We start from the raw sequence: 27614 nt of genomic DNA on the forward strand, positions 1-27614 counted from the left end.
TGGAATGGTAAATGAGGAGATGGTCAGGGCAGTTATACATAGCAACCTGGATCACGTGGTAAGCTAGGTCCTTTCAAACAAAATGTGTTTTAATACAGCCAAATGCAAAATTGTATGTCTGATACAAAATTACTCAATATAGTTAGTTCCAAAGCAGACTGTGAAGAGTTACAAAGGGATCTCACAAAACTGGGTGTCTGGGCAACAAAATGGCAGATTAAATTCAATGTTGATAAATGCAAAGTAATGCACATTAGAAAACATAATCCCAACTATACATATAAAATGATGGGGTCTAAATTAGCTGTTACCACTTAAGAAAGATCTTGGAGTCATCATAGACAGTTCTCTGAAAACATCTGCTCACTGTGCAGCAGCACTCAAATAGGCTAACAGAATTTTAGGAACCATTAGGAAAGGGATAGATAATAAGATAGAAAATATCATAATGCCATTATATAAATCTATGGTACACCCACACCTTGAATACTGCAAGCAATTCTGGTTGCCCCATCTCATAAAAGATACATTAGAATTGGGAAAAGTACAGAGAAGGGCAACAAAAATGATTAGGGGGATGGAACAGCTTCCATATAAGGAGAGATGTAAAAGATTGGGACTGTTCAGCTTGGACAAGCGACTACTGAGGGGATACAATAAAAGCCTATAAAATCATGAATGGTGTGGAGAAAATGAATAAGGAAGTGTCATTTACCCCTTTAAATAACACATGAACCAGGGCTCACCCAATGAAATTATTAGGTGTAGTAGGAAGAGAGCCTGAAACATAAGCCCTTATATCAGAGGCCTGGTATGAGGCAGGACCTAATCACGGAATCTGGCAAGAACAGGGATGATATTGCAGAAATACAATAGGCAGTAAATAAACAAAATAAACAAAAGGAAGTACTTCTTCTCACATTGTACAGTCTATCTGTGGAACTTGTTGCCAATGGATGTTGTGAAGGCCAAAACTAACAGGGTTCAAAAAAGAATTAGGGTATGTCTACACTACGAAATTAGTTCGAATTAATAGAAGCCGGTTTTATAGAAATCGGTTGTATACAGCTGATTGTGTGTGTCCCCACATAAAATGCTTTAAGTGCTCTATTCGGCGGACCGCGTCCACAGTACCGAGGCTAGCGTCGACTTCCGGAGCATTGCACTATGGGTAGCTATCCCACAGTTCCCGCAGTCTCCGCCGCCCATTGGAATTATGGGTTGAGATCCCAATGCCCGAATGATGCAAAAGAGTGTCGCGGGGGGTTCTGGGTACATGTCGTCAGGCCCCTCCCCCTCCGTCAGAGCAACGGCAGACAATAGATTCGCGCCTTTTTACCTGGGTTACCTGTGCAGACAACATACCACGGCAAGCATGGAGCCCGCTCAGCTCAGCTCACCGTCACCATATGTCATCTGGGTGCCGGCAGACGTGGGACTGCATTGCTACACAGCAGCAGCAGCTAACTGCCTTTTGGCGGTAGACGGTGCAGCATGACTGGTAGCCTTCATCGGCGATCTGGGTGCTGGCAGCCGTAGGGCTGCATTGCACCAGCCCTTGCCTTTTGCCTTTTGGCAGTAGATGGTTTATTACGACTGGTAACCGTCGTCATTGTACTGCAGTGGCTGTCCATCATGGGCACCTGGGCAGACATGCTCAGTCCTATCGAACTGTCTTGACAATGATGGCTATCAGTCGTAGTATGCTATTTTCTGCCAAGCGCCCAGTATTTTCTGCTAAGCACCCAGAAGAGGCCGAGGGCGATCTGGGTGCTGGCAGACGTGGGGCTGGCAGACGTGGGGCTGCATTGCTACACAGCAGCAGCCCCTTGCCTTTTGGCAGTAGATAGTATATTACGACTGGTATCCATCGTCGTCATACTGCAGTGGCTATCAGTCTTAGTACACTAACTGCCAAGCGCCCAGTATTTGCTGCCAAGCACCCAGAAGATGCCGAGGGCTATCAGTCATGCTGCACCGTCGTCTTAAGATGTAAAAAATAGATTTGTTCTGTATTCATTTGCTTCCCCCTCCCTCCGTCAAATCAACGGCCTGCTAAACCCAGGCTTTTGAGTTCAATCTTTGGGGGGGGGCCATTCTGTGTGACAGTTGTTTGTGTTTCTCCCTGATGCACAGCCACCTTTGTTGATTTTAATTCCCTGTACCTGTACGCCATGTCGTCACTCGCCCCTCCCTCCCTCCCTCCCTCCTTCCCCTGGTCCGTCAGATACTAGTTTCGCGCCTTTTTTCAGACCAGACGCCATAGCTAGCACTGGGATCATGGAGCCCGCTCAGATCATCGCGGCAACTATGAGCACTATGAACACCACGCGCATTGTCCTGGAGTATATGCAGAGCCAGAACATGCCAAAGCTAAACCAGGACCAGCCGAGGAGGCGATTGCAGCGCGGCGACGAGAGTGATGAGGAAATTGACGTGGACATAGACCTCTCACAAGGCACAGGCCCCAGCAATGTGGAAATCATGGTGTTACTGGGGCAGGTTCATGCCGTGGAACGCCGATTCTGGGCCTGGGAAACAAGCACAGACTGGTGGGACCGCATCGTGCTGCAGGTGTGGGACGATTCCCAGTGGCTGCGAAACTTTCGCATGCGTAAGGGCACTTTCATGGAACTTTGTGACTTGCTTTCCCCTGCCCTGAAGCGCCAGAATACCAGGATGAGAGCAGCCCTCACAGTTGAGAAGCGAGTGGCAATAGCCCTGTGGAAGCTTGCAACGCCAGACAGCTACCGGTCAGTCGGGAATCAATTTGGAGTGGGCAAATCTACTGTGGGGGTTGCTGTGATCCAAGTTGCCAGGCCATTGAAAGACCTGGTGATATCAAGGGTAGTGACTCTGGGAAACGTGCAGGCCATAGTGGATGGCTTTGCTGCAATGGGATTCCCAAACTGTGGTGGGGCCATAGACGGAACCCATATCCCTATCTTGGCACCGGAGCACCAAGCCACCGAGTACATAAACCACAAGGGGTACTTTTCAATGCTGCTGCAAGCCCTGGTGGATCACAAGGGACGTTTCACTAACATCAACGTGGGATGGCCGGGAAAGGTACATGATGCTCGCATCTTCAGGCACTCTGCTCTGTTTCGAAAGCTGGAGGAAGGGACTTTCTTCCCGGACCAGAAAATAACTGTTGGGGATGTTGAAATGCCTATCGTGATCCTTGGGGACCCAGCCTACCCCTTAATGCCATGGCTCATGAAGCAGTACACAGGCAGCCTGGACAGGAGTCAGGACCTGTTCAACTACAGGCTGAGCAAGTGCCAAATGGTGGTGGAATGTGCATTTGGACGTTTAAAAGCGCGCTGGCGCAGCTTACTGACTCGCTCAGACCTTAGCGAAAAGAATATCCCCATTGTTATTGCTGCTTGCTGTGCGCTCCACAACATCTGTGAGAGTAAGGGGGAGACATTTATGGCGGGGTGGGAGGTTGAGGCAAATCGCCTGGCCGCTGATTACGCACAGCCAGACACCAGGGCGGTTAGAGGAGCACAGCAGGGCGCGGTGCGCATCAGAGAAGCTTTGAAAACAAGTTTTGTGACTGGCCAGGCTACGGTGTGAAACTTCTGTTTGTTTCTCCTTGATGAACCCTCCGCCCCACCCCACCCGGTTCACTCTACTTCCCTGTAAGCCAACCACCCCACCATCTCCTCCCCCCTTCGAGCACCGCTTGCAGAGGCAATAAAGTCATTGTTACTTCACATTCATGCATTCTTTATTAATTCATCACACAACTAGGGGGATAATTGCAAAGGTAGCCCGTGATGGGTGGGGGAGGAGGGAAGGAAAAGGACACACTGCAGTTTAAAACTTTAACTCTTATTGAAGGCCAGCCTTCTGATGCTAGGGCAATCATCTGGGGTGGAGTGACTGGGTGGCCGGAGGCCCCCCCACCGTGTTCTTGGGCGTCTGGGTGAGGAGGCTATGGAACTTGGGGAGGAGAGCTGTTGGTTACACAGGGGCTGTAGCGGTGGTCTCTGCTCCTGCTGCCTTTCCTGCAGCTCAACCATACGCTGGAGCATATCAGTTTGATGCTCCAGCAGCCGGAGCATCGACTCTTGCCTTCTGTCTGCAAGCTGACGCCACCTATCATCTTCAGCCTGCAACTTGCTCTGTTCATCCCGCGATTCAGCACGCCACCTCTCCTCTCGTTCATATTGTGCTTTTCTGTAATCAGTCATTGACTGCCTCCACGCATTCTGCTGTGCTCTGTCAGCGTGGGAGGACATATGGAGCTCTGTGAACATGTCATCCCACGTCCTACGTTTTCTCTTTCTAATCTTCACTAGCCTCTGTGAAGGAGAAACATTTGCAGCTGGTGGTGGAGAAGGGAGAGGTGGTTAAAAAAGACACATTTTAGAGAACAATGGGTACACTCTTTCACGTTAAATTTTGCTGTTCACATTACACAGCACATGTGCTTTCGTTACAAGGTCGCATTTTTCCTCTTATATTGAGGGCCTGCCGGTTTGGTGTGAGAGATCACTCACGCAGTGCCAGGCCACAGATTTCAGCTTGCAGGCAGCCATGGTAAGACACAGTCTTTTGGCTTTTTTAACCTTCTTAACATGTGGGAATGGTTTCAAACAGTAGTGCTCTCATTTCCCATACCAAGCACCCGTTGGATTGGCCATTTAAAATGGGTTTGCAATGTAAAAGGAGGGGCTGCGGTTTCAGGGTTAACATGCAGCACAAACCCAACTAACTCCCCTCCCCCACACACCCAATTCTCTGGGATGATCACTTCACCCCTCCCCCCCCACCGCGTGGCTAACAGCGGGGAATATTTCTGTTCAGCAGAGCAGGAAGGGGCACCTCTGAATGTCCCCTTAATAAAATTGCCCCATTTCAACCAGGTGACCGTGAATGATATCACTCTCCTGAGGATAACAAAGAGCGATAAGGAATGGATGTTGTCTGCATGCCAGCAAACACCGGGACCATACGCTGCCATGCTTTGTTATGCAATGATTCCAGACTACGTGCTACTGGCCTGGCGTGGTAAAGTGTCCTACCATGGCGGACGGGATAAAGCAGCCCTCCTCAGAAACCTTTTGCAAAGGCTTTGGGAGTACATCCAGGAGAGTTTTCTGGAGATGTCCCTGGAGGACTTCCGCTCCATCCCCATACACGTTAACAGACTTTTCCACTAACTGTACTGGCCGCGATTGCCAGGGCAAATTAATCATTAATCATTAAACACGCTTGCTTTTAAACCATGTGTAATATTTACAAAGGTACACTCACCAGAGGTCTCCTGTGTGCCCTCAGGGTCTGGGAGCACGCCTTGGGTGAGTTCGGGGGTTACTGGTTCCAGATCCAGGGTGATAAACATATCCTGGCTGTTGGGGAAACCGGTTTCTCCGCTTCCTTGCGGCTGTGAGCTATCTACATTATCTCCATCCTCATCTTCCTCGTACCCCGAACCCGCTTCCCTGTGTGTTTCTCCAGTGAGGGAGTCATAGCACACGGTTGGGGTAGTGGGTGGCTGCACCCCCTTGAATGGCATGCAGCTCCGCGTAGAAGCAGCATGTTTGCGGCTCTGCCCCGGACCTTCTGTTTGCTTCTCTGGCTTTGTGGTAGGCTTGCCGTAGCTCCTTAATTTTCACGCGGCACTGCTGTGCGTCCCTTTTATGGCCTCTGTCCTTCATGGCCTTGGAGACCTTTTCTAATATTTTGCGATTTCGTTTACTGCTTCGGAGTTCAGCTAGCAGTGATTCGTCTCCCCATATGGCGAGCAGATCCCGTACCTCCCGTTCTGTCCATGCTGGAGCTCTTTTGCGATCCTGGGACTCCATCACGGTTACCTGTGCTGATGAGCTCTGCGTGGTCACCTGTGCTCTCCACGCTGAGCAAACAGGAAATGAAATTCAAACGTTCACGGGGCTTTTCCTGTCTACCTGGCCAGTGCATCTGAGTTGAGAGTGCTGTCCAGAGCGGTCACAATGAAGCACTGTGGGATAGCTCCCGGAGGCCAATAACGTCGAATTCCGTCCACACTACCCCAATTCCGACCCCCTAAGGCCGATTTTATCGCTAATCCCCTCATCGGAGGTGGAGTAAAGAAACCGGTTTAAAGGGCCCTTTAAGTCGAAAGAAAGGGCTTCGTCGTGTGAACGTGTCCAGGCTTAATTAGACTTAACGCTGCTAAAGTCGACCTAAACACGTAGTGTAGACCAGGCCTTAGGTAAATTCACAGAGCACAGGTCCATCAATGGCTATTAGCCAAGATGCAACCTAATGCTCAGGGTGTCCATAAACCTGACTGCTAGAAGCTGAGAAAGGGCCCTGTTCTATTCACTCCCTCTGAAGCATCTGGCACTCGACACTGTCAGAAGAAAGGATATTGGGCTATATGGATCTTTGGTCTGATCCCATATGGCCATTCTTATGTTCTTCTTAGGAACAAGGAAAACAAGCCATGCCTGCAGTCTGGGGGACTGTGCTGGAAAGTATTTAGGGAGTCACATAGTGGACAAGTAACTTGAAATGAGTTTCCAGTGTGATTGTGTAGCAAAAAGGGCTAATGCTCTCCCTGACTGTATAAACAGGGGAGTACTGAGTAGGTATCAAGTATCAGGGGTAGCTGTGATAGTCTGTATCCACAAAAACAACGAGGAGTCCGGTGGCATCTTAACGACTAACAGATTTATTTGGGCATAAGCTTTCAACGGTAAAAAGTGGACTCCTTGTTGTTTGAGTAGGTATATCTCTATATTGCACAGGTGTGACCAATACTGGAATATTGCGTACAGCTCTAGTTGTCCACATTTTAAAGGATGTTAAAAAAATGGTAATAAAGATTTTTGCAATAGGAACTTGGTTAATCCTGTTGATGTATGAGGAAGAATGGAATTCAATTCCCTTTCCCATAGCCAAAGTGCTAGGAGGAATAAAAGATAAATGTCACTAATCAAAACAAATAAGATTCTGAACACTCAGAGAGAGCAGATATGCTGTTTAAGAAAGTGCCATTTCTAGTTTCTTTAACCATACCACACTTTCAGGGATATAAATTGGCTTATGTGAAAACCTGTGGAAGTTTATGACCACTATGGAAACAGACTTGGGGTAGGACGGAGGTGTGTCACACTGGGGTGTAGGTGGTGCGACCTAGTGGTCAGAACAGGAGTCAGCCATACTGGTCTGAGCAGAGCCAGAAGGTGGAACTGGAGTCGTGGTTGGGAGACAAGCCAGTGGTTAGAGCAGACCCAAAGTTGTGGTCAGGAGACGAGCAAGTTGGTCAGAGCCAGGGGTTAGGAGAAGAGTCTGGGGCTCGACCAGAAACAGGCATGGGTTTGGAGAACGGATCGGTACAGGAAAATGGTCTGGACCAGCTGCGGGCATGGAATGCATCGAACATCCTCTGTGTTGCTGTTGCTACATGACTTAAATGATAATCTGCTGGACGTCCAATCAGGGAGCACAGTCACTCTATGAGAACTTATTGCTCCCAGTCGAGCTCATTGGGTTGCCATGTGGCTGTGCCTGCAGCCAGTTGAGCTCCTGACAGTACCCCTCCCTCATGGGGTTCTCAGCCCTGGCTTGTCAGGGTATCATTGGTGAAATTTCTCAAGGAGGTCAGGAGTGTGAACATTATCTTCTGGCTCCCAAGATCACTCCTCTGGCCTGTACACTCCTTCCAGTCTATCAGATACTGGAGCTTTAACTGACCAATCTGGAATCAGTTTGCATTCTTCTTCTTCCTGGACTATTACTGGGGTTGGGTCTACCCGGTCAGGGAAGAGACTGTCGATGAACATCTTGAGGGAAACACAAAAGATGCGGTGAATCTTGAGAGATTCTGGGAGCTGAAGGACACTGTGTTTATTTGTTCAATGATCCAAAATGAACCCAGGTAATGGTGGTCAGTTCACAAGTTCTGGGTCGAGAGCCAAAGCTTATTCCCTACAGCAAGGCTGGGGCAGCTCATCTCTTTTGGTTAGCTTATCATAGAATCATAGAATATCAGGAATGGAAGGGACCTCAGGGGGTCATCTAGCCCAACCCCCTGCTCAAAGCAGGACCAATCCCCAGACAGATTTTTGCCCCAGATCCCTAAATGGCCCCCTCAAGGATTGAACTCACAAAGCTGGATTTAGCAGGCCAATGCTCAAACCACTGAGCTATCCCTCCCCCATCCTTATAAGATCCTTTAGCAGCCAGTAAGTGTTCTTTGAGGTCCTGGTGTATTTGTTTAAGCTGGAGGACCAGGACCATGGTTGCTTGGATGACAGAGTCTTCTGGTAGGTTGTAGTGAGGCGGTGGGATACCCCACAGCCCCACTGAGGGCCAAACCTCCCTACTACCAACATGGGCGGAGCCACTGGGTCCGGCGCCCGCCCTTCAGAGGTCACGGCCCCGACCCGGAAGTATAAAAGCCCGCCTGCAGAGCTCAGTGGACCACATGCCGGCGGAGAGAGCAGACGTCTGTGGCCGAACTCCCGCTTGGGAGACAGCCGCAGGCCGCAACTGGCCTGCTGACTTACCAGGCCTGCCGAGCCTACCTCTCGCCAGGTACCCTGAGGAGGACTGGCCGAGCCTGCCCCGCGCCAGCTACCCCGAGGAGGAGCCGAGCCTGCCCCGTGCCAGCTACCCCGAGGAGGAGCCGAGCCTGCCCCGTGCCAGCTACCCCGAGGAGGAGCCGAGCCTGCCCCGTGCCAGCTACCCCGAGGAGGAGCCGAGCCTGCCCCGTGCCGGCTACCCCGAGGAGGAGCCGAGCCTGCCCCGTGCCGGCTACCCCGAGGAGGAGCCGAGCCTGCCCCGTGCCGGCTACCCCGAGGAGGAGCCGAGCCTGCCCCGTGCCGGCTACCCCGAGGAGGAGCCGAGCCTGCCCCGTGCAGGCTACCCCGAGGAGGACTGGCCAAGCCTGCCCCGTTCCGGCTACCCCGAGGAGGAACCGAGCCTACCTTGTGCTACCTAACCAGAGGAGCCGATGCTGGTGGAGAGCACCGACGACACTAGGATGGCCCAGGTACCATACGAGGGGGAGTGTGGAAGTAGCCCGGGGGCAGCCGACCCCAGTCTGGCTGCTGCACTGCCAGAGCCGATGTCAGTGTGTTGCGGCCAGGATCCCCACTGACAGCAGCGAACGTCCGTCGCTAGGGCCCCGGGCTGGGACGCAGTGGAGTGGGAGGGCCTGCGTCCCCCCTGCCACCCACTCCTTGGGTGGCAGACTCCCCCCTTTTTTCCCTGGCCTAGAGAGGCTGGGACCTGCTACAAACCCTGACCCAGCCCCTGCTTAAGGCCTGGGTTACTGACTGACTATTTGCTTGCTGCCCCGCCCTGACCTAGGGCCTGGGCTGCTACAAACCCTGACCCAGACCCTGCTTAAGGCCTGGGTTACTGACTGACTATTTGCTTGCTGCCCCGCCCTGACCTAGGGCCTGGGCTGCTACAAACACTGACCCAGCCCCTGTGTAGCGAGGCGGTGGGATACCCCACAGCCCCGCTGAGGGCCGAACCCCGGCTGAGACTACTACATAGATCTGGATGAAACCGGGGTGAAAACTGAAATTCGCAAAGAAGGGAGTCTGTTGAGTGGAAGCATGGGTTAAGTTGTATGCCAACTCATCCAAACACAGTAGTGGAAGCCAATCATCCCGATGGAAATTCAAAAAAACAGCAGATATTGCTCCAAGTTCTGACTGATTCTTTCTTAGCATTCGCGCTAAGGGGCTTGGTGCAGGGTTGGAGAAATTCCTGCCAGAACAAAGAAATGAATTGAGGACCTCAATCCAAAAATTATGCATGTCAGCATGCTGATACCAGAAGACATGCTCCAGGAAGACTGGTGTGGTTTTCACAGGCAGATGAAATGGTGAAGCAGGGAATCAAATGGGCCATCTTTGGTTAGAACCACCACCACCACCAGTCAGGATAACAGTGACCTTGAGAGCACGGTAATTTCACAAAAAAATCCATAGAAAAATTGGACCATGAACATGGATATGTGGGGTGGGGTTGAAGGAGGTCCAATGGACTTGCTTGTGGTTTCTTCGTGCAGGTGCAAAGGTCACATGACTGAACATCTGTTTGTAGGATTGACCACCAGCAGTACCTAGCAATCATGTTCCAGGTTTTACACTGACATAAAGGACTCATCATGGGTAAGTCATGACATAGTCTTAGCACCTGAAGCCAGGAGCTGCCCTCAGGAATGCAGAGGTGATACCCACAATAGATGTGGTCTTGTTGCAGGCAAAACCTTGAATCTGGGGAAGGTGCTGGTGATTCCTAGAGACCTGCAGATTGGGACCACAAACAGATCACCTCGGAGCAGAGAATGCATAGTGGTCATCAGATGACCACTGGATGGTCCCATAGACTAAGTGGAGGGTTTAAGGATGGTCCTGAGAGATTTCTGTTCCACTTCATGTTACTTGTCCTTGCAGGACAAGGTGCCTTCTCGTTCTTAGTCCCTGGACATTACACAACTGTAAGGTCAATTAAGAGAGGAAAAGGGCCCAGTGAATTTGATATTGGTTGAGTAATTGTGCTGTCTGCAGGTATTCCAAATTCTTGTGATCTGTCCCAACCTGGCAGGAGTGCAGGCCCCCTCAAGGAGGTGATGCCATTCTCTGAAGGCAGCTCCTCATCCTGTACATCATAATTTCTCTCTGCAGGAGTCAGTTTCCGAGAGAAGGTAGTGCAGGGATGGGGCATCTGGTGAGGACCTGTGAACTGCAAGAGGACTGCGCCTATCATTGGTCCGGACTATGAAGGTCTTTGTGGGGTCTAGATGGGTCAAAATGAGGGCAGAAAGGAATTTTTTTTCCCAAGTGGTCAAAATCCACCTGTGTGTCAGTGGATCACATGAACCCCTTTTTGAGGAGCAATGTTATAGAAGCGACTAGGTTAGAGAAGCCTTTGATGAATCAATGGTAAAAGTTTGCAAACCTAAAGAACCACTGTACCCCATATATATTTGAGGGCACCTTCCACTTGGCGATAGCAGCCATCTTCCGAGGGTCCCTGACAAGTGCCACTAGGAGATGACAAGGCCCAGAAACACCCTAGTATTCTTGTCAAATTTGTGTTTCTCAGGTTTTGCGTCAAGTTGATTTTGGCAAAGCTGATCAAGAACAGTGTGCATATGGTGGACATGGAGCTCTTGGGTCTCCCAAATTAAATGGAAGTTTCCCAGTGCTAGTTCATCTTTGATAGTCACTGAGCCCCTGCCTAAAGTGGGGTGTCTGTGGCCAGACATTGAAATTCAGCTAAATACTTAGCAATGGACCGGGGTCCCTGCTTTAGGGCATGGGGAGCAGCTTCTGCAGAATGTTCTCAATTAGAGACATCAAAGATGCCGGCCATTGCCTATACAAAGTTCAAGTGTTCAAAGAGAGGACTGGACCCCTCCAAGAGCCAGGACACCCACTTCAGGGCCTCTCTGATGAGCAGACTAATTACTAATCCCACTCAGAACCGATCCCTGGCGTACATCTGTGGCCATAACTCAAACAGAAGATGGCACTGATTAAAGAACCCCCAAAATTTGGCACGATCCCCATCAAACTTATCGGCTAGGGGCACCTGGGGCTTATGGGATGAGGATGCAAGGATTAGGAGTCTGGGCTTGCACCTGGGACTGAAGGACTGCATTCTGGTAATGTAGCATGGTGACCTGGTTACATAGATCATATAGGACTACGACAACATTAGAGAGGGTGAGTTGGGCTCCTGCTGGGTACCTCCATACTGTGAGGTGATGTCCCATCTTATATTTTAGCAGGCTGCTCAAACTGTCACACACTGGGGTGTAGGTGGTGCAAACTAATGGTCAGAATGGGAGTCAGGTCTAGAGGTTGTAGCAGAACAGGAAGAGGGAACTGGAGTCATGGAGTCAGTGGCCACAGGCAGCAGTCATGGTCAGGAGAGAAGCCAGTGGTCAGAGCCAGGAGGTTTGGAGGAAGGTAGAGACTGGGCCTGGAGCAGGAACAGTTGCAGATTGGAGCAAGAATCAGTACAGGAAGCAGGTCCAGTGCAGCTGCAGGCACAGAATGCATTGAACAGCCACTGTGCTGCTGTTGCTACAAGGCTTGAATGATGATCTGCTGGCTCGTGTCCAAGCAGCACAGTCACTTAGTGAAAGATATTGAGCTCAGCCGCTCTCATTGGGTGCCAGGTAACTGCACTTGGAGCCAGCTGAGTTCCTGACAAGAGGACCATCTTGTCTTTGTGCACTGAGGCATATGGAGTTATAGCCATCAGTGACTGCAACTCACTGACCCTCCTGGCAGATGTGACAGCTATCAGAATGGCCATTTTGTTAGACTGGTGATCCAAGGACTAACCCTGCAAGGGCTCAAAAGGGGGAGGACAGAACTCCATGAGTTTTGTTAGTAGCAAAACTCAATTCCTAGAGAGGAACATGGTATGATTTAGTAGGGAATTGGTCCTGCTTTGAGCAGGGGGTTGGACTAGATGACCTCCTGAGGTCCCTTCCAACCCTGATATTCTATGACAAGCTATGTCATGGAAGGAAAGAGAGTGGTCAGGCCTTTAAGTAACCACAAGGAGGGTGCTTGGGGGTAATACACTAATAGAGCATGTAGGTGAACCTTTATGGATGCTGTAGACAGTCCAGAACTCTATGTATAGTAAGTAGTTCAAAACTGCGCAGATAAAAGAGAAATCAGGTGCAAATCCTCTATCCGTTGCACAGATAGCCCCTTCATTTCTGACCACATCATTTCACAGTGGCAGGCTTTCTGGACTAAAGGAGATTCTCTGACAAGGGGATAAAACAGAACTTGTCCCACTTGATCTGAAGCCCTAGAGAGTGAAACAAATGTCACATCTGGTCCACCATGTTTTCTGAGTTATGCTGCTACTATGGTAAACATTGTGTAAACACCCAGGAGTGAGCTTTACCTTGATAGCTGCCACCTCCACCATATCCTGAGACCCTAGGATCCACTGTTACACCACTGGGTATGCGTTATTCTAGTCCCGACTGACCAGGCCAGAGCAAGGGACCCAGGTGACATTGCCACCTTCACTGGGTTCAGCTAAATCCTGACCACCGCCTGGGATGTGAGACTTTGTCCTCTGCCCACATCATTTATGTTCTCTTCCTATCCCTCTTTTTTCCTTCTAATAAGAGTCTGGCTTAGCCAGCCAAAACTGTATATTTTGCAACACCGCTGAGAGCCTGTGACCAAAGAGGCAGCTAAAAGTGATACCCTAAACTGCCCACTACTGGTACAAGTTTGCCAGCTGTTGGAGTGGCTGATAAAACTGTGCTATGCCTGTGTTTTTCCAGCAGTGAGGATGCAAGTGAAAGTCAACACCAGAGATAAAAGCTGCATTTTCTAACTTTGCTGTTCTCTTCTTTCTCCTTTTACATGCATTTGTTTTGTTTTGTCTTCTAGGAAAAGGGATTGGACTTAAGATGGGCTAGAATTGTTGCTGTTGCTAAACTTTTTCACTGTTTCCCAAAAAGGACAGTTATTACCATTGTTGATACCAGCTAAGAAACTGTCAAATCCCTATAAAAAAATCACTCTACATCTAAAGAAAAAGGGAATTGGATTATGGTTAAAATAAAAGCCTTATTTAATACTTTATATTTCAAATACTTTAACTTTTCCCCTTCTTTTTCTGTATTTTTAATAAAAGGTTAAGAGAATGTTTAATGGTGTGTTTGCCATGGAAAATAAGTAGGCTGAGTTAAAACCAAGAAGATCTCTGTGTAAACTCGAAATCTCTCTCTCACCAACAGAAGTTGGTCCCATAAAAGATATGACTGTGTCTCTCTAACATTCTGAGACCAACATGGTTACAACAACACTGCATATATTTAATATTGGGCAGTTTCAGGTCACAGTGAAACTGTGTTTCAGGTCACACTTTCTCTGAGCCCTATATTCCATCAAAATTAATACAAGAGATCTCCACCCTCTTAGACACTGCAGGTGAAGTAGATGGCATTATTCAGATGTCTCTGGCTGGGTTAAGGAGTCCTTTCCTGGGGGGGGGGGGGGGGGGGAAGAAGAAGAATCCTGTCTTCGGCCTTAATCTCCAGTTTCTAGCTGCAAGGTGTGGGCCATCCTATTGAGCAGCCTCTGAAATTGCAGAAATTTGTCCAGAGGACAAGCCATCAAGGAGTCTATATTTTTATCCGACGAAGCAGCTTCAGTGATAACACCTCCTATAGGTATCCCTTGATCATTAGAAGTCATTTCCTCATACCCTGAAGCCTCACCTCCAATGAACTGTGAACGAGGCTGAGGAAGGACAGGTTTCTGGTGCTGGAAGTGGAGGCTGGGTCATGACATGTAGGAAGGGGATTATCTCCTCCCCCAAATTACTCTAAAGTGGATTACACACAGCTAAACACATCAACTATTTAAAATAAAGGCTAGAAAAATGTCTACAGTTGCAGACAGGACACAGAGTGGTTTCTAATGTTCTCCATGGCAAAGCAGAAGGAAGCGAGGCAGTTGGAACTACATTTCCTAATATGGGTTCGGACAGCAAACACTAATGTCAGGATGGGGAACTATTCTGGAAAGCAGTGACTCTCTGAAAAGAGAAGTTAATTGTATATTAATTGTATATATAATTGTAAATTAAAATGAGCTCCTTTTGCAAAGCTGTGGCTAAGAGGGGCTGATACAATTCTTGGATGTACCAACAGAGGAATACTGAGTAGGACTGTGGTATTATCTCTGCATGCAGCACTGGTGAGACCATGACTGGAATTATATTTCCAGTAATGTCCACATTTTTAAAAAAGGACATTGAAAAACTGGAAAGGGTTCAAGTAAGAGCTAGAAGGAGCAGTCGAGGTGTGGAAAATGTGCCCCACAGCAAGAGACTTAGGACATTCATCTATTTTGTGGCTAAGAAGAATGGCTCCCTTCAACATTGTGTTGATTAAAGAGCTGACTTGATCATAATCAACAACTACTTATGTGGAGAGAAGATTTCTGATAGCACAAAACTCAATCTATCAGACAAAATAATACAAAGATCTAATAGCTGTAAATTACAGCTAGACATATTTAAACTGGAAATTAGGTACACGTTTTAACATTGAGGATAAGCAACCTTTGCAACAACTTAGCAAGGGATGTCTTTACATCAAGAGTGGATGTCTTTAAAAGACAGGCTCTAGCTCAACCACAATTTATTGTGTGAGATGCAAGATTTCACTGGGTGAAATTCTATGGTACGTATTATGCGGGAGGTGAGATTAGATTACCATAAGAGTTCCTTCAGCCTTAAAAATCTATGCACTTACAACCTGGACTTAGTCCCTACAAATCAGTGGGGCTTTGGGGTTATTTCCCCCTTCTCCCCAAAACTCACCAGTGCAGATAGTTAATGGAATAGCTCCAGTGGTCCTCAATATGCCAGCAAAATGAAGAAAAGCACATTCCTACATAAAGCCAGGGCAATTTCATTCCACATATATCTGCAGTGATGTGAGCAAGTACAGATTGCTCCATCACAGGCATGTTGTTCAAATTCCAGCCACTATCAAGATATTCCTAAAAGTGGAACAGAAAAAAAAAAAAAAAAAAAGTCACTGGTCTAAGCCACATCAAGTAAACAACAAAAATTGAAGTAACTTACCTGTTCAGTAACTGAAGTTCTTCGAGATGTGTTATCTATATGTGTTCCAAGTCTGATGCATATGCACTGGAGTTTGGAAGGCTTTGGCCAGCAATGTCCATTGATTGCACCTGCTCCCTGCATAGCATCAAGCCCTCCCCTGCTTGAGGATATAAAGGGTGTGGAGCAACCAACTACCCTCGGTTCCTTCACCACTACCCAATCCAAGTATTAGACTCAGCAGTTGTGGGGAAATGAGGGTATGTTATGGAACACATATAGACACACATCCAAAGAAGTCCAGTTACTGAACAAACAAGTAAGTAACTTCCATTTCTTCTTTGAGTGCTTGTCTATGTGTGTTCCATGTCTGGTGTCTCCCAAACAGTATCCATAAAAGAGGGGGTGGGAAATATGCAAGTCTCATTAAACAGGGATTTTAATACATCCTTGTCAAAATCGAGCATCTGGACATGCTGCCTCCACAGCAGAGTAATGTTTTGTGAAGGTACATTCATTACCCCAGGTGGCAGTCCTACAAATAGCAATTAAAGGAACACCTCTAAAAGAGGCTGCCTGTGCCTTGGTTGAATGTGCTCTAATGTTCCCAGGGAGCTGTAAATTGACCGTATCATAACTTTATACAACCTGACACCCATCTAGAAATTCTCTGGGTTGCAACTGCCCGAGACCCTTAGATCTTTCAGCAATGGGGGGGGAAAAAAAAAAAAAAAAAACAGCTTTGGGGATGATCTAAATGATTTTATCCTTTCAAATAAAAGGGCCAGACCCATAAGGATATCTAATGTGTGCACTGCAGCTTTACCCTTGGTTGACTGTGTTTCACAAAGGATACTGGTAAATGTATCAATTGATTTAAACGAAAATCAGACAGCACCTTAGGAAGGAATTTAGGGTACAGTCGGAGAATAATCTAGACTTTGTGGGAAATCGTAGACTATACCCTGCCATAAGTGCTTGCAACTCAATCACATTATGTGAGAAATGTAATAGCGATAAAAAATGCTGTTTTCGGGGACAAATGCAACAAGAAACAAAAAACCAATGGTTTGAAAATCCTGTTAATACAACAGTGAGATTCCAAAAGGAGTAGGCTGCTGCATAAGGGGGAATTAACTGAAAGACCTGAAGTTTTCAAAGATCAAGAGTAATCAAGAATATTAGGAATTGTCATTTCCATTGGAGAAAGATTGCACTGTGTTCACACACTCAGACTTCAAGAACAGAAGGGATCATCATGATCATCTAGTCTGACCTGCACATTGTGGGCACAGAACCTGAATCACCCACTCCTGTAATAAGCTCATAACCTCTGACTCATCTACTGAAGTCCTCAAATCTTGATTTAAAGACTTCAAGTTACAGAGAATCCACCATTCACTCTAGTGCAAACCAGCAACTGACCCATGCCCCACATTGCAGAGGAAAGCAAAAAAACCCCAAGGTCTCTGCCAATCTGATCAGGGGGAAAATTCCTTCCCAACCTCAAATATGGCAATCAGTTATATATACATGCGCATATAGGCAAGACCCACTACACAGACAGCTGGGAAATAATTCTCTGTAGTAACTCAGAGCCCTCTTCCTCTAGTTTCCATCTGCAACCATTGGAGATATTTGCCAATAGCAGTCATGTCTTGGCCATGTGCCACTGTAGGCAATCTCAATCATACTAAATTTATCAAGGACAGTCTTGAAACAAGTTGGTGTTTTTTTGCCCCCACTTCTCCCCCTGGAAGGCTATTCCAGAACTTCACTCCCCCGATGGTTAGAAACCTTTGTCCAATTTCAAACCTAAACTTAATAATGGTCAGTTTATATCCATTTGTCCTTCTGCCAACATTGGCCCTTAACTTAAATAACTCCTCTCCCTCCCTCCCTGGTGTTTATCCCTCATATGTATTTATAGAGAACAATCATAATTCCCCATATCCTTTGTTTTGTTAGGCTAAACAAGCCAAGCCCCTAAGTCTCTTCTCATAAAGTAGTTTCTCCATTCCTCTGATCATCCTAGGAACCCTTCTCTGTACCTGTTCCATTTTGAATTTATCTTTCTTAAACATGGGAGACCAGAACTGTACACAGTATTCCAGATGAGGTCTCACCAGTGCCTTGTATAATGGTAATGACACTTCCCTATTGCTACTGGAAATACCTCATCTGATGCATCATAGAATCAAAGAATATTACAGTTGGAAGAGACCTCAGGAGATCATCTAGTCCAATCCCCTGCTCAAACCAGGACCAACACCAACTAAATCATCCCAGCCAAGGCTTTGTAAAGCAGGGCCTTAAAAACCTCTACGGATGGAGATTCCACCACCTCCCTAGATAACCCATTCCAGGGCTTCACCACTCTCCTAGTGAAAATAACGAAGAGTCCGGTGGCACCTTAAAGACTAACTGATTTATTTGGGCATAAGCTTTCGTGGATAAAAAACCACTTCTTCTGATTTTTTACCCACGAAAGCTTATGCCCAAATAAATCTGTTAGTCTTTAAGGTACCACCGACTCCTTGTGGTTTTTGTAGATACAGACTAACACGGCTACCCCCGATACTTGTCTCCTAGTGAAATAGTTTTTCCTAATATCCAACCTTAGACCTTCCCCACTGCAACTTGAGATCATTGCTTCTTGTTCTGTCATCTGCCACCACTGAGAACAGCCTAGGTCCATCCTCTTTGGAACTCCCCTTCAGGTAATTGAACGCTGCTATCAAATCCCCCCCCCCCCCACACACACACACTCTTCTATTTATTTGGGCATAAGCTTTCGTGGATAAAAAAGTTATTTATTTGGGCATAAGCTTCTGCAGACTAAATAACCCCAGCCCCCTAATCATTTTCACTGCCCTCCACTGGACTCTCTCCAACTTGTCCACATCCCTTCTATAGTGGGGGACCAAAACTGGACACAATACTCCAGGTGTGGCCTCAGCAGTGCCAAATAGAGGGGAATAATCACTTCTCTCAATCTGCTGGCAATGCTCCTACTAATACAGCCCAATATGCAATTAGCCTTCTTGGTAACAAGGGCACACTGTTGACTCATATTCAACTTCTCGTCCTCTGTAATCACCAGGTCCTTTTCTGCAGAACTGCTGCTTAGCCAGTCGGTCCCCACCTTGTAGCCATGCATGGAATTCTTCCTTCCTAAGTGCAGAACTCTGCACTTGTCCTTGTTGAACCTCATCAGATTTCTTTTGGCCCAATCCTCCAATTTGTCTAGGTCACTCTGGACCCTTTCCCTACCCTCCATCGTATCTACCTCTCCCCCCAGCTTAGTGTCATCTGCGAACTTGCTGAGGGTGCAATTAGTCCCATCATCCGGATCATTAATAAAGATGTTGAACAAAACTGGCCCCAGGACCAACCCCTAGGGCACTCCACTTGATACCGGCTGCCAACCAGACATCGAGCCGTTGATCACTACCTGATGAGCGCGACAATAGCCAGCTTTCTATCCACCTTATAGTCCATTCATCCAATCCATACTTTTTTAACTTGCTGGCAAGAATACTGTGGGAGACTGTATCAAAAGCTTTGCTAAAGTCAACATATATCACATCCACCGCTTTCCCCATATCCACAGAGCCAGTTAGACTCATAGACTTTAAGGTCAGAAGGGACCATTATGATCATCTAGTCTGACCTCCCGCATGATGCAGGCCACAAAAGCTGACCCACCCACTCCTGGAATAATTCTCTCCCTTGACTCAGCTGTTGAAGTCCCCAAATCATGATTTAAAGACTTCAAGTCGCAGAGAATCCTCCAGCAAGCGACCCCTGCCCAAAGCTGCAGAGGAAGGCGAAAAACCTCCAGGGTCTCTGCCAATCTACCCTGGAGGAAAATTCCTTCCCGACCCCAAATATGGCGATCAGCAGAACCCCGAGCATGCGGGCAAGATTCTCCAGCCAGACCCGCATTGACCATTGATGCTAATTACCAGCGATGGCACGTTATTGACCTATTGACTAAAATCACGTTATCCCATCAAACCATCCCCTCCATAAAAACTTATCAAGCTTAATCTTAAAGCCAGAGAGGTCTTTCGCCCCCACTGTTTCCCTCGGAAGGCTGTTCCAGAACTTCACCCCTCTGACGGTTAGAAACCGTCGTCTAATTTCAAGCCTAAACTTCCCGATGGCCAGTTTATATCCATTTGTTCTCGTGTCCACATTAGTACTGAGCTGAAATAATTTCTCTCCCTCCCTGGTATTTACCCCTCTGATATATTTAAGGAGAGCAATCATATCCCCCCTCAGCCTTCTTTTGGTTAGGATAAACAAACCGAGCTCCTCGAGCCTCCTTTCATACGACAGGTTTTCCATTTCTCGGATCATCCTAGTGGCCCTTCTCTGTACCCGTTCCAGTTTGAGTTCATCCTTTTTAAACATGGGAGACCAGAACTGCACACAGTACTCCAAATGAGGTCTCACCAGTGCCTTGTATAACGGAAGCAGCACCTCCTTATCCCTACTAGAAATACCTCGCCTAATGCATCCCAAGACCGCATTAGCTTTTTTCACAGCCACGTCACATTGCCGACTCGTAGTCATCCTGCGATCAACCAGGACTCCGAGGTCCTTCTCCTCCTCCGTTACTTCCAACCAATGCGTCCCCAGCTTATAACTAAAATTCTTGTTAGTCATCCCTAAATGCATCACCTTACACTTCTCACTATTAAATTTCATCCTATTACTATTACTCCAGTTTACAAGGTCATCCAAGTCTCCCTGCAGGATATCCCGATCCTTCTCCAAATTGGCAATACCTCCCAACTTTGTGTCATCCGCAAACTTTATCAGCCCACTTCTACATTCGGTTCCGAGGTCAGTAATAAATAGATTAAATAAAATCGGACCCAAAACCGAACCTTGAGGAACTCCACTGGTAACCTCCCTTCAACCTGACAGTTCACCTTTCAGTACAACCCGCTGCAGTCTCCCCTTTAACCAGTTCTTTATCCACCTCTGGATTTTCATATCGATCCCCATCTTTTCCAATTTAACCAATAATTCCTCATGCGGTACCGTATCAAACGCTTTACTGAAATCGAGGTATATTAGATCCACCGCATTTCCTTTATCTAAAAAATCTGTTACTTTCTCAAAGAAGGAGATCAGGTTGGTTTGGCACGATCTGCCTTTCGTAAAACCATGTTGTAATTTTTCCCAATTGCCATTGACCTCAAGGTCCTTAACTACTTTCTCCTTCAAAATTTTTTCCAAGACCTTGCATATTACAGTTATCTCATCATAGAAGGCAATCAGGTTGGTCAGGCATGACTTGCCCTTGGTGAATCCATGTTGACTGTTCCTGATCACCTTCCTCTCCAAGTGATTCAAAATGGATTCCTTGAGGACCTGCTCCATGATTTTTCCGGGATCTGAGGTGAGGCTGATGGGTCTGTAGTTCCCCGGATTGTCGTCCTCCTTTTTTAAATATGGGCACTATATTTGCCTTTTTTCGAATCGTCCGGGACTTCCCCCAATTGCCACAAATTTTCAAAGATAATGGCCAATAGTGAGGGGGGATTTGATAGCAGCCTTCAACTACCTCCAACTAGGGGGAGGGATAGCTCAGTGGTTTGAGCATTGGCCTGCTAAACCCAGGGTTGTGAGTTCAATCCTTGAGGGGGCCATTTAGGGATCTGGGGGAAAAAAATCTATCTGGGGATTGGTCCTGCTTTGAGCAGGGGTTTGGACTAGATGACCTCCTGAGGTCCCTTCTAACCCTGACATTCTATGATTCCATGATACCTGAACGGGAGTTCCAAAGAGGATGGAGCTAGGCTGTTCTCAGTGGTGGCAGATGACAGAACAAGGAGAAATGGTCTCAAGCGGCAGTGGGAAAGGTCTAAGGTTGGATATTAGGAAAAACTATTTCACTAGGAGAGTGGTGAAGCACTGGAATGGGTTATCTAGGGAGGTGGTGGAATCTCCCTCCTTAGAGATTTTTAAGGCCCGTCTTGACAAAGCCCTGGCTGGGATGATTTAGTTGGGGTTGGTCTTGCTTTGAGCAGGGGGTTGGACTAGATGACCTCCTGAGGTCTCTTCCAATCCTAATCTTCTATGATTCTTTGGATCAAGCCTGGTAAGGGACTTCCAATCCCAATCCTTACATTTTCCCTAACATTTCCTTCACCCACACAATAAAGACTATTAGAGGAAGTTTCATTAAGGCTCATAGCAAATGACAAAGTTTAAAACCCTCAGGAATTTTGAGCAGACACTGGGAAAAACAAAACAAAACAACACGATTAAACTAAAAACCTAACAAGTAAACGGTGATATAACCTAACTACCACAAACTAATCTATTTACAGATAAACTAATATGTGAGTGGACAAGACGGGACATGGCCAACCAGCTCTATCTCACAACTTAAAGCAGTGAAAGGAACCGAGGCTTGGTTGGATGCTCTGCTCTTTCATACCTTCAAGAGAAGAGGGAGTGGGTGGAACCAACAAACACTGCTGGCTAAAGCATTCCAATCTCTAGCACATGGAGCATATACATGCTAGACATGGATCACATATAGATAAGCAATCAAAGAAGGCAGCAAAACTTTTCAGAGGGCTACTTCTGATAGAAGAAATTAGTCTTTTTAGATTGAAAAACATACAAATAAGGTCAATAAAATAACAAGAACTTTAACATCCAATGCACTTGCTCCTCTTTAAAGAAAATCTCTGTGCTAGGAATTGCTGCAATAAAATTAGGCTACTCTTTCAAGAAATATAATTTGGAAGCTGTCAACTTCTAAGATGCACATTTGTCATTTTAAAAGTCTGCTTATATATAATGTTAGTCCTCCAAGACTGCAATACCATTTCCTTTTGTCAAAATAGTGCCAGTCACACATACAGCAGGAATACACTGTAATACAGAATTACAATAGGTTTCTTTAAACTGAAAAATAATTCAACACAAGACTTGTATTTTGTAAAACCATTAAATGAAAGTATGCACTCAGAGAGCAAATTAAGACTTACCTCTTCTTCTGGCCTAAGTTTAATTTTCCTATCTCTAACTGGAAAGCCACTGCCAAACTCCTTTGAAGCAATATCAGCCCCATATTCTACTGTGACATCCTCTTCAATGGTGCTCACAAGTCGCCAAAACTCTTTTTCAACTAGCTCTGTGGGAACCATCTGGGTATGAAACATGAGAAAGAGAAAATATAAGCCCACACAGAAGGTTGCACTTCTCACAGTGCTTATGGATGTACAGTAACCAAAGGTAACAAACACGTGACATATATAGACGAAGCAAATTCAAGGAGGAAGTTCACAAGCTTCAAATATTTTCCCATCATGTCAAAGGGACTTTAACTAGAGCCAGAAACATACCTGAGTACCATTGGTTACATCAGGTGTGCATGCTCTCTCTCTCTCCTCTCCCACCTCACCCCCTCAGTTAATAGTTAATAGTTACTTTCTGAACTTCATAGTGGAAGTTACTTATTAGTGTAATTATGTAAAACTAAACCAACACAGCAAAATGTTAGTATTGTAAGGCTCACAAAACTGCATCAAATGTTGCCTTTTTCCTTCAGTAATGAGGGACATTTGGGGCAGGAGTTTAAGGAGGAATATATTTTTGGATGGTGGTAGAAACCAGAAACGTGTGGAGCAGTAACCAAAATACTAACAAAGAACAGAAGCCTTTACAAATTAACATAATATTTAAATAAGAGCTTTCCCATTTGGATTTGTTCACATTCAAAACTCTGGATTCTTCGCCACCCCAAGTTTAATACTTTAATAAGCACGAAAACTGAAAATTGTATTAAAGCATCATAGTAAGCACATGAACATACATGTACTGGCATGTTAAAATAGTCTGACTTGAATGCATCGGCCATTTCTCCAAATGTGCGAAGTGTGTAGTCTCTTGCCGCTTGTTCAAAACCAAATGCTTCCTGTGGTTTATTACACTCCTGCAATTAAAATATGGTTATTTCTACCAATGAGTTAAAAATAAGACATTTTGCACTTTAGTGTTTTTCAAACGTAGATCTCAAAGTACTTTACAAAGATGGATCAGTATTATCCCCATTTTACAAACAGGGGAAAACTGGGGCATTTCAATGAAATGACTCGCCCAGGGTCACACAAGCAGCCACTGGAAGAGTCAGAAATAGAACCCATCATGCCTGTCAGCTCTGAGCTTAATCCACCACACCACAACAATATTTGTTTGTAAATCAGATGAATCACTGGTGAGATCAGCATAGCTAGATCATAGCAAATTCTGCTTCCTCTGCTATAGCAACGCAGAAAACACCACAAACGTCATCTAAGTTGAAAACCCCAGTGACATAGTGCTAAGATTTCATTATGTAAAAAGCTATCTAAAATCCAAAGCATCCTTTCTCAGTGGTTTTAATACTACTAAAGTAGATCAAATTTGGGGCCCAGCATATGTTGTAATGTCTAACAATCTGAAATGTACCCAGTCCTTGTTTCAGTTTCATCTTCTACCACCCATTTTACAGGACTATTTTCATCATAATAAATTGCAGTTCTGAACTTCTGATCATTAGAAGCCAGGAGAGAACAAAAACACATTTCAGCCTAATTTCTCAGTTTACCTGAGCCAGACACTGGGGACACCTCCAGTCCCCTTTGGGAACATCATGAAGGGGTGGAATTAAACAAAAAGTATGGTAACTGTCATCACAGCCATCACACAACAGGAGACGGTCTTCATCATTACCACTGCCACATAAGAGACATACATACAAATCCACCTGTAACAAGAAATTACCAAACTGGGAATTTAAGTGCTTTAAGCAGTTCGTGGCAAGAGATCATTTTGGTAACTAAGTCATTTGTCACATTTACCAGTGTTTATTTTTATTTTATTTCCATAAAAGAACAGAGACAGTGAACATCAACTTTGTTCTCCTTTGTGGTAGAAAGTATCAGAGGGGTAGCCGTGTTAGTCTGTAGCCACAAAAACAACAAGGAGTCCGGACTCCTCATTGTTTCTGTGGTAGAATTTATATAAATCCCTTTGTAATTAAGAAATCACCACCAAAAGTGTTGAAGCCTGGCCAATCTGTTTTGCTAAATAAAGAGACTCAATTTTATTCTTAGTACTGGAGGGATCTCCTGCTCTTTACTTTCAGACTGATCTGTGTGCAAACGCTTCAACGTCCTGAGGCCAACTGCCTGGAGCAGCCACCAGAAAACAGGGGAATTCTGGTTATGGGAGCATCTTCCTTCTTCCTCAGAGTTAGTGGACTGGACCCGAGCCCTTCACCAGGAAGGCAACAGCTTTCTAAGCAGAGCCATTTGCTTTTGGACAGGGCAGGCCTTCAGTGCTGTGTCATGAGAGCTCCACCCACATCATCTAGGACGGGGTCTCAAACTCAGATGACCCCGAAGGCCGCATGAGGACTAGTGCATTGGCCCGAGGGCCGCATCACTGACACCCCCCACACACTGCTTCTGGCCCCGCCCCCACTCCACCCCTTCCAATTAGGCCCCGCCCCTGCCCCACCTCTTCCCACCCCTTCCCTGCCCCATTCCAACCCCTTCCCTGAAGTTCCCACCCCAACGCTGCCCCCAGGGGGTGCAGAAAGGGAGCAGGGTGCAGCGGGGGCTGAGGGCAGGGAGTTGAGGTGCAGGATGCTCATGGCAGGGAGTTGGTGTGTGGGGTACAAGAGGGGTGCGGCAGGGGGTCGGGGTGCAGGGTGCAGCAAGTGGCTCAGGGCAGGGAGTTGGGGTGTGGGATGCAGCAGGGGGCTCAGGGCAGGGAGTTGGGGGTGCAGGAGGGGTGCGGGATGTGGCAGGGGGCTCAGGGCAGGGAGTTGGGGGTGCAGGAGGGGTTCAGGGTGTGAGCTCCAGCCTGGTGCCGCTTACCTAGAGCGGCTCTGGGGTGGCAGCGGCACTCACTGGGGCCAGGGCAGGCTTCCTGCCTGCCTTGGCCCCCGGCTCCACGCTGCTCCGTTCCAGGAAGCAGCTAGAACCATGTCCCTGCAGCCCCTGGGGGAGGGGGAGGGGGTCAGGGTTCCCTGCTTGTGCTGCTCTTGCTGCTCCTCTAGGTACCTCCCACGAAGCTCCCATTGGCCGCGGTTCCCGGCCAATGGGAGCTGCGGCGGGCGGTGCCTGGAAGGAGGCAATGCCGGAGCCCTCTGCCTCCTTCCCCCTCCCCCCGGCCTGAAGGGGCGTGCTGCCGGCTGCTTCAGAGAGCAGTGTGAGGCTTGCAGCGTCAGGAGGCAATCCCACGGGTAGGCAGAGGGGCGGGGGGGGGGGGGGGTGCGGGGAGTGGTGGGGAGCTTGGCGGGCCACACACAAGAGCCCCGCGGGCCGCGTGTTTGAGACCCCTGATCTAGGAGATCCACAGAAGAGGGAGCAGGTACTCCGAAGATTCACAGGAGCACCTGAAGGACAGTAGGGGCGCGTTTTTTGGAGGTAGAGGAAGGAGAGCTATGGAGTCTGGTGAACAGAAGCAGGAACTTAGCTAGTGGTAGGAAAAAATGTTACTGTTTAAAGCCTTGCTTAAACAGGGGACGACAGCAGTACTGCTGCAAGACAACTGAGGACAGAATAGGACTCCCAGTACCCTTTATTTTGTACCTCTAGGGTCTGGTGCAATCCTGTCTTCCAGTAACTGTGCATTCCTCCCCCTCCCGTCTAGTAAAAGGGTATATGTGTGAGAAGGATCCAGGCAGTGGGAAGGACTGAAAGGGCGTGTATATTGTCTTCTCCACAAGTAAAAGTTTCCCTTTCCTTTGCTTTTTAGGAGAAGCATCTGCTATGTTGAACCAAATAGAGCATCTGAGTTAGAGTTCAAACAGTGGAGTAAGAGGTGGGTCTGCTAGAAAGCTGGGTGCGAAAACTCTTATTACATCTTCTTTCTAACTGGTACACCTACGAAGAGAATGGTTTCAGAGTAGTAGCCGTGTTAGTCTGTATCCGCAAAAAGAACAGGAGTACTTGTGGCACCTTAGAGACTAACTAACAAATTTATTTGAGAATAAGCTTTCGTGGGCTACAGCCTACTTCATCGGATCCGATGAAGTAGGCTGTAGCCCACGAAAGCTTATGCTCAAATAACTTTGTTAGTTAGTCTCTAAGGTGCCACAAGTACTCCTGTTCTTTCTACCAAGGGAAAGATCAGCAGATCAACCCATATCCAGAGTGAGGAAGCCCGGAGAAGAACCAGGTTTCTTTTGACTGTTCTATCACAGTTGCTATTTTAAGGCAGTACTGTGGGGAAGGATAGAAATTATTTCAGTTGAAACAGGGTGAAATAAAATCCTGATGGTACCTATGTTCCAGCAGGCATAGACACTCTGTTTGTATTCCTATGACTGGAATGAGAGTGATTCAGGAAACTCCCATTCCCACTACCTATACTATACTATGCACCCAGCTCTAACCCAGGACTGTCTGCAATTAAAATTAAGTGCCAGAAGGGCAGGGAGTACTCACTGCATTAGTGCTTTTTTTAGAGCGCCCTTTTGATTTCTCTCTCTCCGAGTCTCTTTGTTCTCTTTTCTCAGCAGGTTCTCGTTTCACTGTGCCAGGCATTTCCTTCTCTGATACAGGAAAGGAAAATTAGACTATTACTGGGTTTAACAAATATTTCACAGCATAAACAGTATTTGAAGCACGTATTATCATATCATTATATACATTTGGAGGGGCTCTCTTTCTGAGTGAATCTGTTCCTATTGAGATATGGCTACTGCAATGGCTATGCTCGTCTTTAGGTATCTGTGCAAAGACTGCCAAAGGTGCCAGATTTTGTGGGGGTTGTGTAATATGGACACAAAGGACACCAAACACATTTTCATGTTACTTTAGGCAGCACTTGAACTCCGACCTGGAAAGGCTAGTATTATCAGGATAAAACAAGCATGGGATCATAAACAGATGCAGGCCACTACAAACACATATGGTTTATTTAGAATTGATATTTTAAATAGTTTCAAGTATCAGAGGGGTAGCCGTGTTAGTCTGGATCTGTAAAAAGCAACAGAGTCCTGT

The 27614-nt window shown here is 46.9% G+C and overlaps 1 protein-coding gene across 4 annotated transcripts in view; it reads right to left on the reverse strand.

The window, feature by feature from the left end:
• Positions 1 to 27614, reverse strand: part of KDM5B (lysine demethylase 5B) — a 188952-nt gene that overhangs the window by 70556 nt on the left and 90782 nt on the right. For all 4 annotated transcript variants that reach the window (XM_065403804.1, XM_065403805.1, XM_065403803.1 and 1 more), the window contains 5 exons: positions 27057 to 27163; positions 24206 to 24364; positions 23432 to 23551; positions 22605 to 22763; positions 15340 to 15521 (listed from right to left, as the gene is read on the reverse strand). In XM_065403804.1, coding sequence (XP_065259876.1) covers positions 15340 to 15521; positions 22605 to 22763; positions 23432 to 23551; positions 24206 to 24364; positions 27057 to 27163 — 727 coding nt within the window. The remainder of the gene's footprint in view (positions 1 to 15339; positions 15522 to 22604; positions 22764 to 23431; positions 23552 to 24205; positions 24365 to 27056; positions 27164 to 27614) is intronic.

The sequence above is a fragment of the Emys orbicularis genome, chromosome 4 (genome assembly GCF_028017835.1).
Source record: "Emys orbicularis isolate rEmyOrb1 chromosome 4, rEmyOrb1.hap1, whole genome shotgun sequence".
NCBI lineage: Eukaryota > Metazoa > Chordata > Testudines > Emydidae > Emys > Emys orbicularis.